Source organism: Nematolebias whitei, chromosome 16 (genome assembly GCF_014905685.2).
Source record: "Nematolebias whitei isolate Nwh7 chromosome 16, NemWhi1, whole genome shotgun sequence".
NCBI classification, from domain to species: Eukaryota; Metazoa; Chordata; class Actinopteri; order Cyprinodontiformes; family Rivulidae; genus Nematolebias; species Nematolebias whitei.
The window spans coordinates 19,655,624-19,672,661 of record NC_056513.1 but is presented as its reverse complement, the minus strand read 5'-3'; the positions used below and the strand labels follow the sequence as shown (position 1 = coordinate 19,672,661).

The following is a 17,038-nucleotide window of genomic DNA, read 5'->3' as shown; positions in this document are numbered from 1 at the left end:
ATATATAAGCATTCAAAATCCTTCCCACACTCATGCAATAAATATTCTAAACAATATTTCTAAGCTCTTAACACTTTAAAAGAGCACAGAATGACAAGATCTCAGCTTTCTGCTTCAGCTGCACTCTGCCACCTGCCGGCTCTTGACCACGCCCATTTTTCCAACTGAGCGAGATCAACTGATCAGCTGCTTCTCCTGCAGCTTGGGCTGGCTGTGTGCACAGGTGCTAAATGGGGAGTGGTGGCGCAGAGGTTAGAGAGGTGGGCCTGTGATTGGAAGATTGCCGGTTCACGCCCCGATACCGGCAACATAAAAAATGTGGGTGGGGTAGGTGAAGCACCCACATTTGCCCCTACCCTCATTCGTCCCATGGCCCATGAGCAAGGCCCTTAACCCCCCATCTGCTCCCTAAACAGGTCTCTCTTGAAAATGAGTTATCTTGGCTCAATGAGACTACCTGTATAAATAAATGAAAATAATGAAATTAAAAAATTCCATGCCAATTGTGTGGCTCATCTATCAATCAGCCAACTGTGTGTCATGTCCAATCTTACTTTGAAAAACCATGATAGAGTGAGTCTGCGAAAAACAAACTGCAAAGTATTGCAAAGTAAATGCAGATATGGCAGATCTAAGCCATTATGGTTGGTATTCAAACAAGAACTCCAGATGATAAAACTTTCATTGGACAGTGTTAAAAAAAACCTCAAACTCTATTATCATCTCACCAAAATAAAATAGCCCCCTCTCAAATTATTTTGGTAGATATTATAGATTATAGATATTATTATATATATATTTATTATTATTATTATATTATAGATATCCTGTTTTGAGATTTTTACATTTACCTTAGAATCTAGCTGTTTTTATGTTGCTTTTCTTTTTTTAGCCATCCTATTTGTTAAATAAAAATAAAAAAATCTATATGACTTTTTTGTGGCTGTTTATTGTTGTCGCTGTTGTCCATTGTTGTCATTCTTTGTTGAAATCAGGTCTCTTTTGTAAATGAGTCCTCGAGGCTCAATGGGATTTACCTGTCTAAATAAAGGTTGAATGAATGAAAGATATGTATAAATTTACTTCGTTTTTTGTTTGATTTTATTTTTTCATATTATTTGCTTATTAAGAAAATATAAGAAAAGATAAGATAAAACTTTACTGTCCACCAAGGTGGAAATTTTCCTTCTCTGTTCATAATAATGATACTTAAATTTAAATCTAAGCTGACTATTATTTTAACTTGTTTATGCAAACATTGACCTTAGGAGGTATGACAGTGACTTCTTCATATGTTTATATGTACAATCACCCTGCAGATGTTGTATTCTGTCTATCACGGTGCGCTAAGATTCATAACTGGCTGTTATCGTACCCACCATTGAACCTTGTATTCACTGGTTAACTGGACATCATTAACTTCACACAGACTCACTGGTACATTTTCATCTTTAAATAATTTCTTGGTCTGCTGCCTTCATACATCTTCTCCTACATTACATTGTGTGAGTGCAGCTACAGCGTGCACTCTCAGGACATTATTACATGCAGTGTTCCCTCAATGCGAGTGAACTAGGCAAAAAGGCCTTCTCCTACTCTGCTCCTGTTTCCTGGAATGTCTTGTAAAAATATCTGAAGCTGTTGACCTTGACATCTCTAAGTGGTTCTTAACCAGGGCTAGCCCAAGGCATAAGTAAACTGCTTAAGGCCCTGGGGCCACTAGAGGCTCCGTAAGCGGAATTGAATTTTTTTTAGTAATTATTTCAATATGATTCTATTTAATACTTTAACTTCAACTTTTGCAATTTATTGCATGCATTTACATAGTTTAAGAACTAATTATTCAACCTTAAATTTCTTTTTTTAAACCATTTTATGTGGTTTCAAGTAATTGTTAATTTACAATATTTAAAAAACTCCATGGCCTATGGGCCAAATCCGGCCAGCCATAACCATTTCTGTGGCTCTCTACTTCCTAGAGGGTCACAAAAACAGAACTTAAAGATAACAGTTGTGTGCTTCAATATTACTTTATCAGTCAAATCAAATCAGTTTTTATGTTTATAATGCCAAATTACTCATACATAAATTATTTAATTTTTAGAAGTAGTCATCAAATGCAGAGAAAGTTATATTTTACCAGTTTGTTAAGCGGTAGTTTTATCAATATATTCTGCCATGTCTGGCCTTTTGAGGACATTCATGAGCTTGATGTGGCTCAAAATGAAAATGCGTTTGACACCCCTGCACTAGATGATATAGGATAATGTAAACAGGGCTGTCAGAGTTGCAATGAGTTCTATTTCGTATAGGCTTCGCCCTTTAAGGCTGTTGCTTAGTGGGTTTATCCCGATATGCAAAGCATCGCACTGAAGTGCGATGCTTTGCATATCGGGATAAACCCGATAAACAGTGACAAAAATCAAAGTAGCATGGCTCTATTCACATGCAGACATTAAAAATAGATTTTCAACAAAGACCAGCAAGAATGACATCAACCATCTAGTCAAAATATGAAATCCATATTGGAGTTTTTATTATTATTATATTATTATTTCATTTATTCAATTTACCAACACAAAAAGATCTCTACTCTTTGGATTTGAGCGGGATTAAATCTTTGTGTGGAAACAGCTGAGGAGGAATGTTGGTCCTTACAGCTTCGACTGCTAACATTTATGTACCCAACAGGAGTCGCATATCAGCTTTTATTTTGAAAGTACCTCTCCAGTGTAAGTAATGCACGGTGTTTGCATGTAGGGCTGACGTCTCCAGGTGGAGGCGGGTTTGCAGCAGCTATAAAGACAAGAAGCAGTGGCTGAGAGGACCTGACTCCCCCTTAGATTTCTCTATGGGCCTACCTGGATTATTGAGCAGACATCAGAACACAAACATCCTGTCTTTTTGTGTCTTCTGAGGATAAGATGGCAAGAGCTGTTCACAGACAGGGAGCTGAGATTAACATGGATTATATTAATGTACCTGAGGCATCGACCAGAAATGGTTCTGACAAACAAGAGGTGCATCCTGTTGCAAGTAAATTCTCTCTTCAGCTGTAAAACTCATAATCTAACATTTTGATTTCTGCTTATTGCAAATATCTGGTTACATTATTAATAAAGTAACATAATTAATTGCAATTAGGGTTCTTTATTATTTAATATTCATCAAATTTTCTCAAACAAACTTTGTTTAAATGTTTTATCTCGGTGAGTTTCTCGGGTTATAGTTTGAACAGCCACACCCAGAAATGAATAAAAGTCTGTGTGAAGAGAAAAGTGAATGGTTCTTTGGTTTTTCTGTTTGTTTGTTTCATTCATGCAGGTGAAAAACTGATCCGAGGGGTTGCTGTTGGGTTTGGACTCCTGTGTGTCCTGCAAGTTCTTGCCAACGTTTCTTTGCGCCTCGTTCTGTGTGAGTAGATGTTTTTCACTGCTATTAAACCAGGATGTGTTTCAATTTGCCTCCAGAGTTGCAGCTACAGCAACTTTGTTTCTGCAATCCTTTATTTATTTATTTTATTTATTGAAAAGTATGAACAGCTCTTCGATTTGATCGGACTGACTTATCAAAGCTGTTGTCAAATTTAGTAGCAATACCCTCAAATTACTTGTGCAGTTGTTTCACATTATTTGTTTCAATTCTGTTGTGTCATCTTTATTTCCTGTTTTGTTGCATAGTTTTGTTTTCCTTCTCTTTTTGTCACACCACATCACATTGTGTGATCCTCAAACTCTTTTCTCAGTCTTTCCTTTTGACATTGTCATCCTGTTGTTGCCGATGTGTTCGTCCTTGTGTCTGCTGTAAACTCGTCATCAGTCCAGTTTTGTTAATTAAAAATACTTTTTGGGTCATTGGTCTTTCTGTGCGCAGCACGGTGGCGCAGTTGGTAGAGCTGCTGCCTCTCAGTGAGCAGGTTGCCTCGGTTCAAATCCCGGTCCAGGGGCCTTTCTCGGTGGAGTTTGCATGTTCTCTCCGTGCATGTGTGGGTTTTCTCCGGTTTCCTCCCGCAGACCAAAAACATGCATGTTAGGCTGATTGGTAACTCTAAATTGTTCCTAGGTGTGAGTGAGAGAGTGAATGGTTGTTTGTCTCATTTGTCTCTGTGTCCTTGTGATGGACTTGCGACCTGTCCATAGAAGGTATTTGTTTTTAAAGGATGGTTGACGAGTGTTTCTACATTTTCAGACACTCCGACGTCAGGTCTTCAGACTGTTTGCAAAAATATGACAATAGGTAAGTGAGAGGAAGGAAAGCATTCTTTACATGACACCTTTGACCTAAATATTTAGGTTCTGGCACTACACAAAGCATGTCAAATAAATGTAAAAAAATAAATCTTGACAATATAACCTACAACTTCAAGTATTTACCCTCCAAGCAAAGTAATATTTTATTACTTGATTCTATTTTGCTTTCATTGCTTTTCTTTACAAGCTACTGAGGATCATGTGAGAGAAAGAGGGAATAAAAGTTGGGAACTTTAAGTGTGTTTCATTGAAAATTCCTGAAATATTAAGATTTTTTTTTCTTCTTCTTTTTGTAACAGAACAGTATTTTCAACAAGGATGGGTGTATTTCCATCCAAGTTTCTATTACATTTCATCCAGCCAAAAAACCTGGAATAAGAGTCAAGAGGACTGTCAGCAAAGAGGTGCAGATCTGGTGATCATAAACACCAAAGAAGAACAGGTACAAGTGCTTATGTAACTGTGTGAAAGTGTATTATTGTGCAAAAAAATGTATAAAAAAAATAATAAATGCAATAATGTCTCCCATCTTTTCGTAAGAATTTTATGAGACAGTTTCAAAGGCAAACGTGGATTGGACTAAGTTACACAGCAAGGACAGACAAGTGGACATGGGTAGATGGGACTCCTATGACTGACAGGTGTTTTACTTTTGTTGGTACTTGAAACTCCTGTGAATTAATTATTGTTCATTCTTAATTAACTCTAAATTAACTCTTAATTAATTATTATTAATAATTCTTGAATTAAGTCTTGTGAATTGATTCATATGATAATATATATTGCAATTAACATTTTCTTCATGTAATTTGTTCTGTGTTTAGTTGTGCATAAAAGTGTGTCAAGATGAATCTTCTTCTTCTTCTTTGTCTTCTTCTTTCGGCTTTTCCCTCTTCGGGGGTCGCCACAGTGAGTCATCCTCTTCCATCTCACTCTGTTCTCTGCATCCTCTGTCCTCGCTCACTCCAACTGCATGTCCTCTCTGATTGCATCCATATATGTTTTTCTGTTGGAGTCAGTCTCCCCACCATCACAGACATCTACACCTCTAGATGCAGGAAAAGGGTCACCTGCATCATGAAGGACCTCACTCACCCAGCACACACACTTTTTGCCCCGCTCCCCTCAGGAAGGAGGTTGAGGAGCATTAAGTGTAGAACCACTAGACTGAGGAACAGCTTCTGTTAGAAGGCTGTTAGACTCATGAATCTCTAACCAGAATAATCACTGTGAAAAATCATATCATGTTGCTGCTGATCTGTTTCAATGTTGCTGCTGATCTGTTCATGTTGCTGTGTTCATTTGTGCTCATCTGCTCACACAGACTCATTCGTGCTGCTTTTCGGCAGATTGTTTTTATGTTATAGTGCTTAGTGTATTTATAGTTAATGTTAGCATTAACAATCTTATTACTGTTTTTCTTTTACATGTTATTGTTTGATGTAACTGGGACCCTGTTTAAGCAATTTTGTTCCACCACATGTACCACATGTGGTGCAAATGACAAATAGAGAGACTCTGACTCTATATCTTCTCTTTGGCCTTCCTCTTTGTCTTTTGCTGGCAGATGCATTTCTAACATCTTTCTACCAATATGCCAACAGTTCCTCCTTTGGACATGGCCAAACAATCTCAGTCTGGCCTCTCCCAGGTGTTCAACCTGTGCTGTACCTCTGATGATCTCATTACTAATCTTATCCATCCTTGTAACTCCTGAGGAGAACTTCAACATCTTAATTTCTGCCACTTCCTGTTCTTTCTCATGTCTTTTTGTCAATGCCACTGTCTCCAGACCATACAACATGTAGTAGCTGGTCTCACCACTGTCTTGTATACTTTTCCTTTGACTTTTGCTGACACCCTTTTGTCACAAATCACTCCTGAAACTTTTCTCCATCCACTCTACCATGCCTGGACTCTCTTTTTCACCTCTTTATCACACTCCCCATTTTCCTGGACAGTGGACCCCAAGTACTTGAAGTCCTGCACCTTTGTGATCTCTGCTCCTTGAAGCCTCACTGTTCCACCAGCCTCCCTGTCATTCACACACATGTACTCTGTCTTACTACGGCTGACTTTCATTCCTCTTCTTTCAAGTGCATAATTGCACCTCTCCAAGTTCTCTTCCGCTTGTTTCCTGTTCTCACCACAGATCACAATGTCATCTGCAAACATCATAGTCCATGGGAATTCCTGCTTGACCTCATCAGTTAGTCGGTCCATCACCAGAGCAAACAAGAAGTGGCTCAGAGCTGATCCTTGATGCAATCCCACCTCCACCTTGAAGCTATATGTCACTCCTACAGCACATCTCACCACTGTCCTGCTGTCCTCATACATGTCCTGTACCGGTCTAATACTTCTCTGTCACTCCAGATTTTCTTGTGCAAAACCACACCTCTTCCCTAGTCACCCTGTCATATGCTTTTTCTAAATCCACATAGACACAATAGAGTTCTTTTTGACCCTCTCTGTACTTCTCCATCAGCATCATCAAAGAAAGATGGCATCTGTGGTGCTCTTTCTTGGCATGAAACCATACTGCTGCCCACAGATAGTCACCTCTTGTCTAAGTCTTGCTTCCACAAGATCTTTATCGTGTGGCTCATCAACTTAATTTCCTGTAGTTATTACAACTCTGTACATCACCCTTGTTCTTAAAAATGGGCACCAGCACACTTCTTCTCCATTCTTCAGGCATTTTCTCACCCTGAAATGTGCCGTTGAATATTTGGGTCAAAAAACTCACTGTCATCTCTTCAAGACATTTCCAAACCTCCACCTCCACTGACATCAATTTCTACTATCTTCCCCTTCTTCATTCTTTTCAGAGCTTTCTGGACTTCAACCTTACTCATCTTTCCCACTTCATGGGCCACAGTTTCTATGAGCTCTACTCTTCTTTCTCTTTTTTTCTCTTCAATCATTAGCTCCTCAAAGTACTCCTTCCATTTTCCTGTCACACTCTCCTCACTTGTTAGAACATTATCATTCCTATCTTTAATAAGCCTAACCTGCTGCACATCCTTTCCAGCCTGATTCCTCTGTCTTGCCAATTGGTACAAGTCCTTTTCGCCCTCTTCAGTGTCCAGCCTCCCATACAACTCATCATGTCTTCTGCTTTGCCTTAGCCACCTCCTTCTTTGCTTTGCGTCCCATCTCCTTATATTCCTGTCTCCTCTCTTCAGTCCTCTCACTGTCATATTTCTTCTTGGCTCACCTCTTTCTTTGAACAGCTTCCTGCACTTCACTATTCCACCACCAGGTTTCCTTATCATCTATTTTCTGTCCAAATGACACACCAATTACCTTCCTACCTGTCTCTCTAATTACTTTTGCTATAGTAACCCAGTTATTTGGAAGCACTTTCTTACCACCCAGACCTTTTAACAGCTTCTCTCTGAATTTCTCACAACATTCTTCCTTCTTCATCTTCCACCATTTGGTCCTCTTCTCTGATTTTACTATTTTTCTCTTCTTCACAACAACAGTCATTCTACACACAACCATCTGATGCTGTCTGGCCACGCTCTCCCCTGCCACAACCTTATAGTCTCCAATCTCCCTCAGGTTTCCTCTTCTATACAGAATGTAGTCGACCTGTGTACTCCTTCCTCCACTCTTCTCTCACTCATCTGTCCTTCCTTTCCTGGTTTCTTTCTTTGACACCAAACCTACCCATCACTTCCTCATCCCTTCTGTTTCCTTCACCAATATGTCCATTCTGGCAGGTCTGTTCCGATCACCACTCTTTCCTCCCTGGGCATACTCTATCACTTCATCCAGATCCTTCCAAAATATATCTTTCTCCTCCCCATCACATCCAACATGTGGCGCACCACTGCCAATGTTTAGCATCAGACCTTTTACTTCTACCTTCAAACTCATCAACCTTTCTGACACTCTTTTCACCTCTACTACATTTTTTGCCAACTCCTCCTTCAGGTTCACCCCTACTCCGTTTCTCTTCCTATCCACACCATGGTAAAACAGCTTGAACCCTGCTCCAATGTTGCAAGCCTTGCTGCCCTTCCACTTGGTCTCTTGGACACATAAAACATCTACAGTACCTTCCTTCTCTGCATCATGTCAGCCAGCTCTCTACCTTTGCCTGTCATTGTCCCCACATTTAGAGTTGCAACCCTCAGTCCTACATTCTAGGCTTTCCTCTTCTCCCTCTGTCTCCTGACACGTTTCCCTCCTCATGGTCTTCGACTAACAGTAGCACAATTTCCGCCGGCACCCTGTGTGTCAACAGCATCGGTGGCGGTCGTTAACACGGGCCTCAACCGATCCAGTACGGTTTCACTTTGATGAACTCACATTATGGTCAAAAAGTGTCAAGATGAATATATTCTTCCAAACATTTATTGTTATTATTTCGTATTTGTATTTAAAGATAGGTATTTAATTGTGTGTGTGTGTGTGTGTGTGTGTGTGCGTGCGTGCGTGCGTGCGTGCGTGTGTGTGTGTGTTTTCAGCTACTGGGGCTCTGGAGAACCCAATGATAATTTTGGTCTCGGTAAAGAAGAATGTGTAGAGACAAGGTTTCATGAACAAGAAAAAAGCTGGAATGATACACCATGCCATCGTCGTGACTTTTGGATCTGCGAGAAAAATGTTTCTCTCTTCATCAAACAAAACTCCAGAAACCCCACTTTGTGTCTGTGAAATGTTGGATTTTGTCAGACAGATAAATGTGGGATTATAACATTGATGTAAATTGTTCTGTTTTTCTATTGTTGGTATTCAATTTCAAATCACATTTCTCATGACAAAAAATATTTAAAAATATGACAGGAGTCACACAAAAAAACTCCATTGTTAAATATATGGAATATGTATTTATATACATATTAATATCTCTAAGATCCATCCATTATCTTTACCCACTGCTTCCATTTTTGGGTCACGGGTGTCGCGAGTGCCCATGTCCAGCAGTCACTGTGTGAGGGGTGAGGTACACTCTGGACAAATTTCAAGTCCATCACAGTACCACATAGAGACAAACGAGACAAACGAACATTCACTCAGTCGCTCACACCTAGGGGCAATTTAGAGTTACCAATCAGCCTAACATGCATGTTTTTGGTCTGTGGGAGGAAACCAGAGTATCCGGAGAAAACCCTCACATGCACGAGAGAACATGCAAACTCTACCCAGAATGGCCCCTGGAAGCGGATTTGAGCCGGGTAACCTGCTCGCTGAGAGGCAGCAGCTCTACCAGTTGCGCCACCGTGCTGCCCTATAGTTCTAACAATTGAGGGTTTTTTGTACCTCTATCAGTTTACATAAAAAAACAAAATGTGCCAGAAAATAAAGTTTCTACACATGCATCTATTCCAGAAATCTCTAGGCCTCAAAGATGACAAGCCTTTTTCTTCATGTGACTTAAAAACATACTTGTGGACTTTGAGAATCACAGTAAAAAGAAACGAAAATACCTCGTCACAAAGCATTTGGGAGATTTGATCTTGTACCTAAGAATTTTTACACACCTTCAATACATACATGACAGAAATGCTCTATTCATCTTATTTTGTTATTTCTTACACTTTGCTGGTATGTATTAAATATTCTGCAAATAAATAAGTTTAAGAGGCTTCTTGTTATGGTTTTTCATTGTCTTCTGAGATTACTTCTTTTGTGACTTGGAGCTATATAAATATACTGAATTGAATGTGCTCATTACTTTTTTTAATTTTTTACTATTTTGCGAAGTTCAGTGTACTTACTAGTGGATCAATTATTAATTTTGAAAAAAATGTTTTACTTCATAAAATTGAAAACTCGTATGTGATACTCGTTTATACCACTAGGGAGCAGTAACATGTAGGAGTCACCACCGGATGTCCATGTAATACTTCAAGTCACCACCAGGGGGAGGTAACCAATCCTGATCCACTTCCGCAAACAATGAACGAGCTACCGTCCAATCAAACAGGACCTCAGTTTTAAATGTGAACTGCTATTTCCTTCCTCGTTAAACTACAACAATACTGACACAAAATGTTCGGACCAGTATTTTGATTCAGGATTTTAAAATACTCTTTTTAAAAAACTTTTTATTAGTTATTCTGCACATTTTGTTCTCCGTCTGCCTTGTTTCATGGGAACCCAGGAGGGAGAAAGAAGTAAGTCAACTCGTCCGAGTGAAAGCTAACGACACGTATCTGACCTACAGCTAAAGTTTCTTGCTCGGTTTCGTTCTTCCGTGGCTTTTACTGAACCAGATACGTGCACCTTCATAATGTGTATACATTAGTTGTTTGATGTTTGTAGGCCTTTTATTTACCCGTCTCTGTTAATGTTCCTGTTAGCAAACATTAGCAACGTTAGCTCGCTTCTTTCGAGGTAACTGAACCGATAAAAAGTTTCAGCAAAACATTGGTGTGGCTCTTGGGTTTAAACCAGCCAAATGTCTGCTTCTGTTTAACTATCTCGAATTTATGGACAGAGATATGTTTTAGGACCAATAAATGCCACCAACTACAACTAAACTGAGACACTGAAACAGCAGTAAAGTGTCGGTGACATAAAACTGACGTTTCCCTGTCGTTTAATAATAATAACTGATTCCCTTCACGTGCCACATTCATTTATTTTAAAGTTTAAATTAAACGAGCAATCATGCTACATAAATGTGTCAGCTATTAGATATATTACAGAAACTGAAGCTTCACGATATAGTTTGAAGCAATTGTTCTGATTCTCCATTAAAGAGTTTCATAAACATGATTTAGCTGATTTGTTGTTCCTCCACAGATTGGGTTGATGTGGCCAATGATCTACTCAGCAGGTGTCACATAAATTTGAGGCTGAGGAAACTGGCAGACAGTAATGCAGATGTTTTCATTGCTTTGTATGAAAACATCTTAGGAGAGAAGGTTCCAGGTAAGAACAAGAACTCCTCTGTGGTCCAGCATGACTAGGTGATAAATGGCTAGTGTGTTTGCATATGTGCCTGGCTGTACAAGTGTGTACCCTGCCTTTCTCTTCAGGACTACTGGAAAAAGAAGTCAAATAATAACCATTCAGAGAAAATAGACAGAAGTATCTGACTGACTAGCTAATTAGTTAGTGCCAAATACACTTCAGCTTCTTAATGCTGATAATTTGCTTTTAATTTGTGTTAGATATGAATGAAGCCCAATATGCAAAGAAAATACATTTGAGAGTAATTTGTTGTCTTAAATTAAATTTCTAATCATTGGCTACCAACACTGAAAGGTAACAAGCAGCAAGCCTTTAGCTGAGCTTATAAGTGCCAAAGTGTTTTTAGTATGTCAGGAATGCTTCTCAAGAACAAACATGCTACTGAGAAACCTGTTTTTCTTTTTAGTTTTTATTTTAGTGCTGTTCAACTGGTGGCCCAGTGGCCAACTCAGGCCCACTAGTGAGCTCAGTTCGGCCCACCGATGGGTTCATTTTTAAATAAAACTAAATTAAAAACTTAAAACAAACTTACTTAATGACAATAATTGCTGGATGTCTGGCCCCTGAGTCTTGGCTGTCAGTAATTTTGGCCCCCTTAGCAATGTAGTTGAATAACGTTGCTTTATTTCAAGAAAAAGTTCAATTAAATGTGAGATGTTCTTATAAGTTTATCTTCTGGTGTTTTACTGGTTCACTGATCTCAATTTCAAAAGCTTTGTCTACATTTATGTGTTGTTTTTTTGTTTGTTTGTTTTTAGATTATATTGCAGCACCACGCAGTCAAGAGGACGATGTTCATAATGTTCAGTCTGTGATTGATTCCCTGTCTTTGGATTACCTCCAGATCAGCCTCTCACACATTACAGGTAGAGAAATACCTTTAATTTCTAACAGTAGTGGGTTTATTTATTTTAGTAAAATTTGAATATCTGCTTTTCTTTCTCTTGGGATAAGTTATTTATCTCCTGAGTGAGTATGTAGAAATACAAGAAGTACATTTTAAAGAAGTATAATTCAAAGCATGACTATTTGCAGGCGAAAATGTTGTTAGGGGAGATAAAGAGTCTATCAAGAACCTTCTGGAAATTTTTGATGGCCTCTTGGAATACCTCAATGAGGAGATAAACGAGGACTCGCAAAACAGCGGTAAGCAGAATTTCTGTCAACCAATAACACATTTGAACATTTATAAAGACATTTTGTCTTCATCAGTCACACTAAATCTTCATAACAGTTTTACATTATGATTTATAACAAAAAAAATAATTTTTATCTTTATTATCCCTGAAACCACATGATTATAAACAGCTGTTTGAATCTCTTCCTCTGAGTCAGATGTGTTCTTGTTTTCAGATGAATTAAGTGACCCTCTGAATCAGGATGAACCTGTTAAAACCACAGATGTTGTTGCCACAAAGCAGACGGAAGCAAACTTGCCAGGAACATCTGGATCACCCAGTGTAGAGTAAGAACTCCTCTATACTCCAGACACATTAAGAAATGGAAAATTACTTTATGAAACATAGATCTTTGTTGGTGTTATTGCAAAACGTCTCCCGTTTGTGATCAACTATGGGGTCTTATGGCCCACAGCAGGAGTTTCATACAGCTAAACCACGTGCTTGTAAAATTAAACCCTTTAAAGGAATCTTAAAATGCTTTTTGACAGTGATTGTGGCAGAATATTCTCAAATTGCAAAATAAAATGAAGGAGAAATGCACTTTTATTTACCTAATGGGCTTTTCTTGGCTCTAAGCACAGCTGACTTTCAGGTTTGCAGCACATGACTCTGATGCACACCTGAGTTGAAGTGTGGGTCTGGGTGTCAGTCACGTTGACACAACAACCTGCTCACATCCTGGCAGCAGTGTAAACACTAAAGGCTAACAAAGTGCACTAAAAAAATTCAAGCCAGTTCAGATTTCCCTGAGTTTTAGATTCAGAGTTGGTGTTAAAATGGGATAAGTCAAATTTTTTCAGATTAAATTACACAATGCAAACTAAAATGTCAAAGACTGATTAGGTTTTTTTTTTTTTTTTTGGGGGGGGGGGGGGGTTGAATATAATAAAAAACTAATTTTAGTTAAAATTTACAACCTTGTGTTTTCGTGGACCCCCCAAAAAGGTACAACTTTGTTATGTAGAGTTTTCTTGGTTGTGTGTTTTGAGTTAAATCCTCGAAACAAATGTTTAACCATTAAAAATAACTTGCACTATATGTGTTTGTTTTGGAAATACTAATCAGTATTTTAATGGCAACATGTAAATAACATGATGTGGCACTTAATAAAAGTGAAGAGATGAATTATAAGGTCAAGCTGTAGACCTGGTGAATCAGTTCTGCTACAGGTAAGATTTAAACAGTTTGTGTGTATTGAATGGAGATGGCTTTGTTTTGAGGAGACTGTCCTGATACCAGCTTAGCTAAAGTAAAAAAAAAAAAAATCTGTAATTTGTGCTGCAGCTGTTCTTACCTTTCCCTTCATCGGTGTGCAGCAACTTTCTATTTAAACAACAATATAATAATGGAAGGTCTTCTATAAATACAGAGCAACTCGATACACTTGTATTATGAATACCTAATAACGTGTGAACCTGTGATACATTGTGTTTTTCTCTTGTCTTTTAGATCTTCAGTCCAATCCAATAAACATTCTCTCCATTCCTTGAATGCTGAGGAGGTCGGATCATCCAGTGAGCTGATGGGGCAGAGAGTTTCTGCGCTCACGCTTACAGACGAAGGTAGAACTGCGTCTGTGCTGCTCATAATGACGGTGCTTTGACAAAATGGCAGTGATTCTAATACAGGGTTCTTCTTCGGTCCTGCTTTGTTTTTCAACTGAAACATTTTAGGGCTGATGTGTAGTTTTATTGGAAATCCATGAGCAAATTTCAAACAAGAAAAGTTGTTGTAGACTGAATGTTCACATGACAAAGGACTTACTGTGTGTGTTGTCATGTGCCCTGATAATGACTGAACTTTATTTAGTCTTATCCAGAATTGATTATCTCTTCTCAAACATCAGATGAAGTCAGCCCCTCCGGTTGTTTGGACAGCAAGGATGATCCACAGATGAACACAGCCATCCCACTACAGCCACCCAACCAGTGCGACGCCCCCCCCAGTCCTGGCCCGTCACCTGCCAACCATCTTCCCACGACTGCTGGCTTCAGTGAAAGACGTGGAGAGGAGAGCACCACTCCTGTCCCAACACAGGTGGACCAAGCTATTAAAACAAATTTGAGTTTAACTTTATTGAACGTAGTATAATAAAAGAATAAACAAAGTTATATAAAATGAAAATAAATTTAAACCAAAAGCAAGCAGAAAAAACAACAACAACAGTAGTAAAGTATATTTACATGGTCAAAGGAGTGGGTAGAAGTATAAACTTATTGTTACACCCACCACTCTTACATCTATAGAATCATCCAATAATTTACTGTTCATGGTAACTTGGTTATAACATTCTTGTTTTTAGTATTTTATATATCCATATCTATAACTGGTACAATGCATTCATATTTGCATGCCATTATGATCAAGCATCAATATTTTTTAACATGTTAAAATTCTTTCTACATCAATATACCATAATGCAGTAATAATTGATAAATTCATTGTTAACAACATTGATAATAGCAGTAGTAACAGTCATTATTTCCCACATTGATGACCATGTTCTTAAACAACGTTTTAAACTGTTTTATGTTTGGACATTGCTTGATTTCCATGCTTAAACCAGAGGAACTAGTTTTTTTATGTTTCACTAACAACTAAAACACATTTCCTGTTAGAGTTTTGTTGGATAAAAAGTGATGCATACTTAGTTTCTCTTCTGTGTACACACACTTCCTTTTTTAGGTAATTCCAGTACAGGAAGGATAATTCATGCTGACGCAACCTCAGTAATTTCAAGAAAGAAGAATTTTGTTAGAGGTTAAAGTAAAGAGTGCAGTTAAAAAGCTGCACTTGTTTCTAACATGTCGTGTCTGTCGTCTCTTCATAAGGAAATGACTGACAGCAGGAAGTGCCACATTTACACAGAATTATTGTGACATGACCTCCACAAACAGGTCCTGATACGCATCTGATCTTTATTATGTGATGCACAGCCAGTCTTATGGTTCAAATCTATGATTGATGGAACACAAAATAACTTTTTTGTTACTTATTTCTACTTTTACCTTCATAAAAGCCAAAATGTTAACTTTTCAGAGAGTTTTTGAGCTAGATTATATAAAAGGTTATACTTACTGATTCGTCTATGGTCCAACCTTCACCTTTGGTCATGAAGGATTATGGCAAAAAGAACAATATACTGGATACAAGTGGCTAAATTGAGCTTATCATGACACTTTATTTATAAAACACTTAGGAACGCAGCAACAAGGCCGACCAAAGGACTGTACAATGAAACTAACAAGGACAGTGGATTAAATATAATCTACAGAAGTTAAACTAAGAAACAAAACAAATAGAAAAATAAGTAAAAGCACACTGAGGACAAAGTTTTCTGACACTGGGTTGAAGGCCAGACAGTACAGGTGTTTTTAAATGAGATTTTAAAACGGCAAGTGGGGGAGCCTGCCTAATGTGCAGCAGCAAACCATTACAGGGTTTTGCACCTGCAACAAGAAAAGCTCAGTGTGCATCGTGTCCTTAGAACCAATAAAGACGAAGCAGGGATCTGCGGTGCATGTGGCTGCAGCAGTTTGGAGGATAAGAGGCAGCAGAACTGTTCAGCAGAACTTCTAAATGAATCTTTGACGTGAACTGGAAGCCAGAACTGAAGAACTGAGTTATATTTTGCATGTACCAGTTAAAAATTGAGCTGCGGTATTTTGAACCAGTTGAAAACGAGCAACAGAAGCCTGACTTAAAAAGAAACACATTGCAGTAATCAAGATGATATAAAAACGTGTTACTCTCGGGATTTTTGTTTTTACGACAGGATGGGCTTCATTTTAGACGGTCGCCTCAACCGACAGATCAGGATTTGCGATTTCATGACTGTTCAGTTTTAGGGAAGGATTAATTTATTTATTTAGTGATAATGGTTTTCTCATAAAGAGCCAGGGAGGAAAGGTCAATGCAGGGCTGGTGCCATTGTGTAAACATAACTTCTGTCCACTTGTCATCCAAATTCAGGAAGTTTATTATCGTCCAAGCTTCCTCCGTAGCGTGACCAGGCTTAGCCTTAGAGATGGGGAGAGGAGCTTTGTTGTGGTGTAGAGCCGCTGCTCCTCTGTATCAACAGCCGTCAGCTGACACGGTTCACGCCTCTGATTAGGATGTCTCTTGGACGCCTCCCTCTGTAGGTTTCTTAGGCACGTACCACTGGGAAGGGACCCAGAACTAGCTGGAGGGATTATATTTCTTTGTTGGCCTGGGGACACTTTGGGGAGTGTCACTGGGAAAGATGGAGGTCTGGGTTCCCACCTTGGTTTTGTTGCCTCAGCAACTCAACTACGAACAAGCGGAATAAAATGGATGGATACTTAAACCATCTTTCTTTACGTTTAGTTTTATGTTAAGTTCTTGCTGTTTTTCTTCATGCGTCTACTTTTTTTTTTCCCCACAGAGCTCTAATCTGGTATCTAAGACTCTCACTAATGGAATATCATCTCCTGCATCTCATTCATCACCTGGTGAGTGTAAATATATTCTGCATGCCAGTGAGTTGTGTACAACATGTCAGGTTATTGGAGTACAGTAGTCCTTCGTTTATAACAGGATCTGTACCCTGAAGACCTGCGATAAGTGGAAAACCGCAAAGTAGGAATGGTAGTACAAGTAGTAAATACGGTAGTAGTTTATTTGAGTGTGTGTGTGTGTGTGTGTGTATAT

General features: G+C 38.7%; 1 protein-coding gene across 1 annotated transcript in view; it reads left to right on the top strand.

Annotated features, from left to right (window-relative positions):
* The first annotated feature begins 10,183 nt into the window (after nucleotides 1-10,183).
* Nucleotides 10,184-17,038, top strand: part of LOC119422393 (centrosomal protein of 95 kDa) — a 14,597-nt gene continuing 7,742 nt past the window's right edge. The window contains exons 1-8 of the mRNA XM_037689758.1: nucleotides 10,184-10,384; nucleotides 11,016-11,144; nucleotides 11,945-12,052; nucleotides 12,222-12,332; nucleotides 12,540-12,651; nucleotides 13,817-13,929; nucleotides 14,214-14,404; nucleotides 16,773-16,839. Of these exons, the coding sequence (XP_037545686.1) occupies nucleotides 10,360-10,384; nucleotides 11,016-11,144; nucleotides 11,945-12,052; nucleotides 12,222-12,332; nucleotides 12,540-12,651; nucleotides 13,817-13,929; nucleotides 14,214-14,404; nucleotides 16,773-16,839 (856 nt within the window). The 5' untranslated portion in view covers nucleotides 10,184-10,359. The remainder of the gene's footprint in view (nucleotides 10,385-11,015; nucleotides 11,145-11,944; nucleotides 12,053-12,221; nucleotides 12,333-12,539; nucleotides 12,652-13,816; nucleotides 13,930-14,213; nucleotides 14,405-16,772; nucleotides 16,840-17,038) is intronic.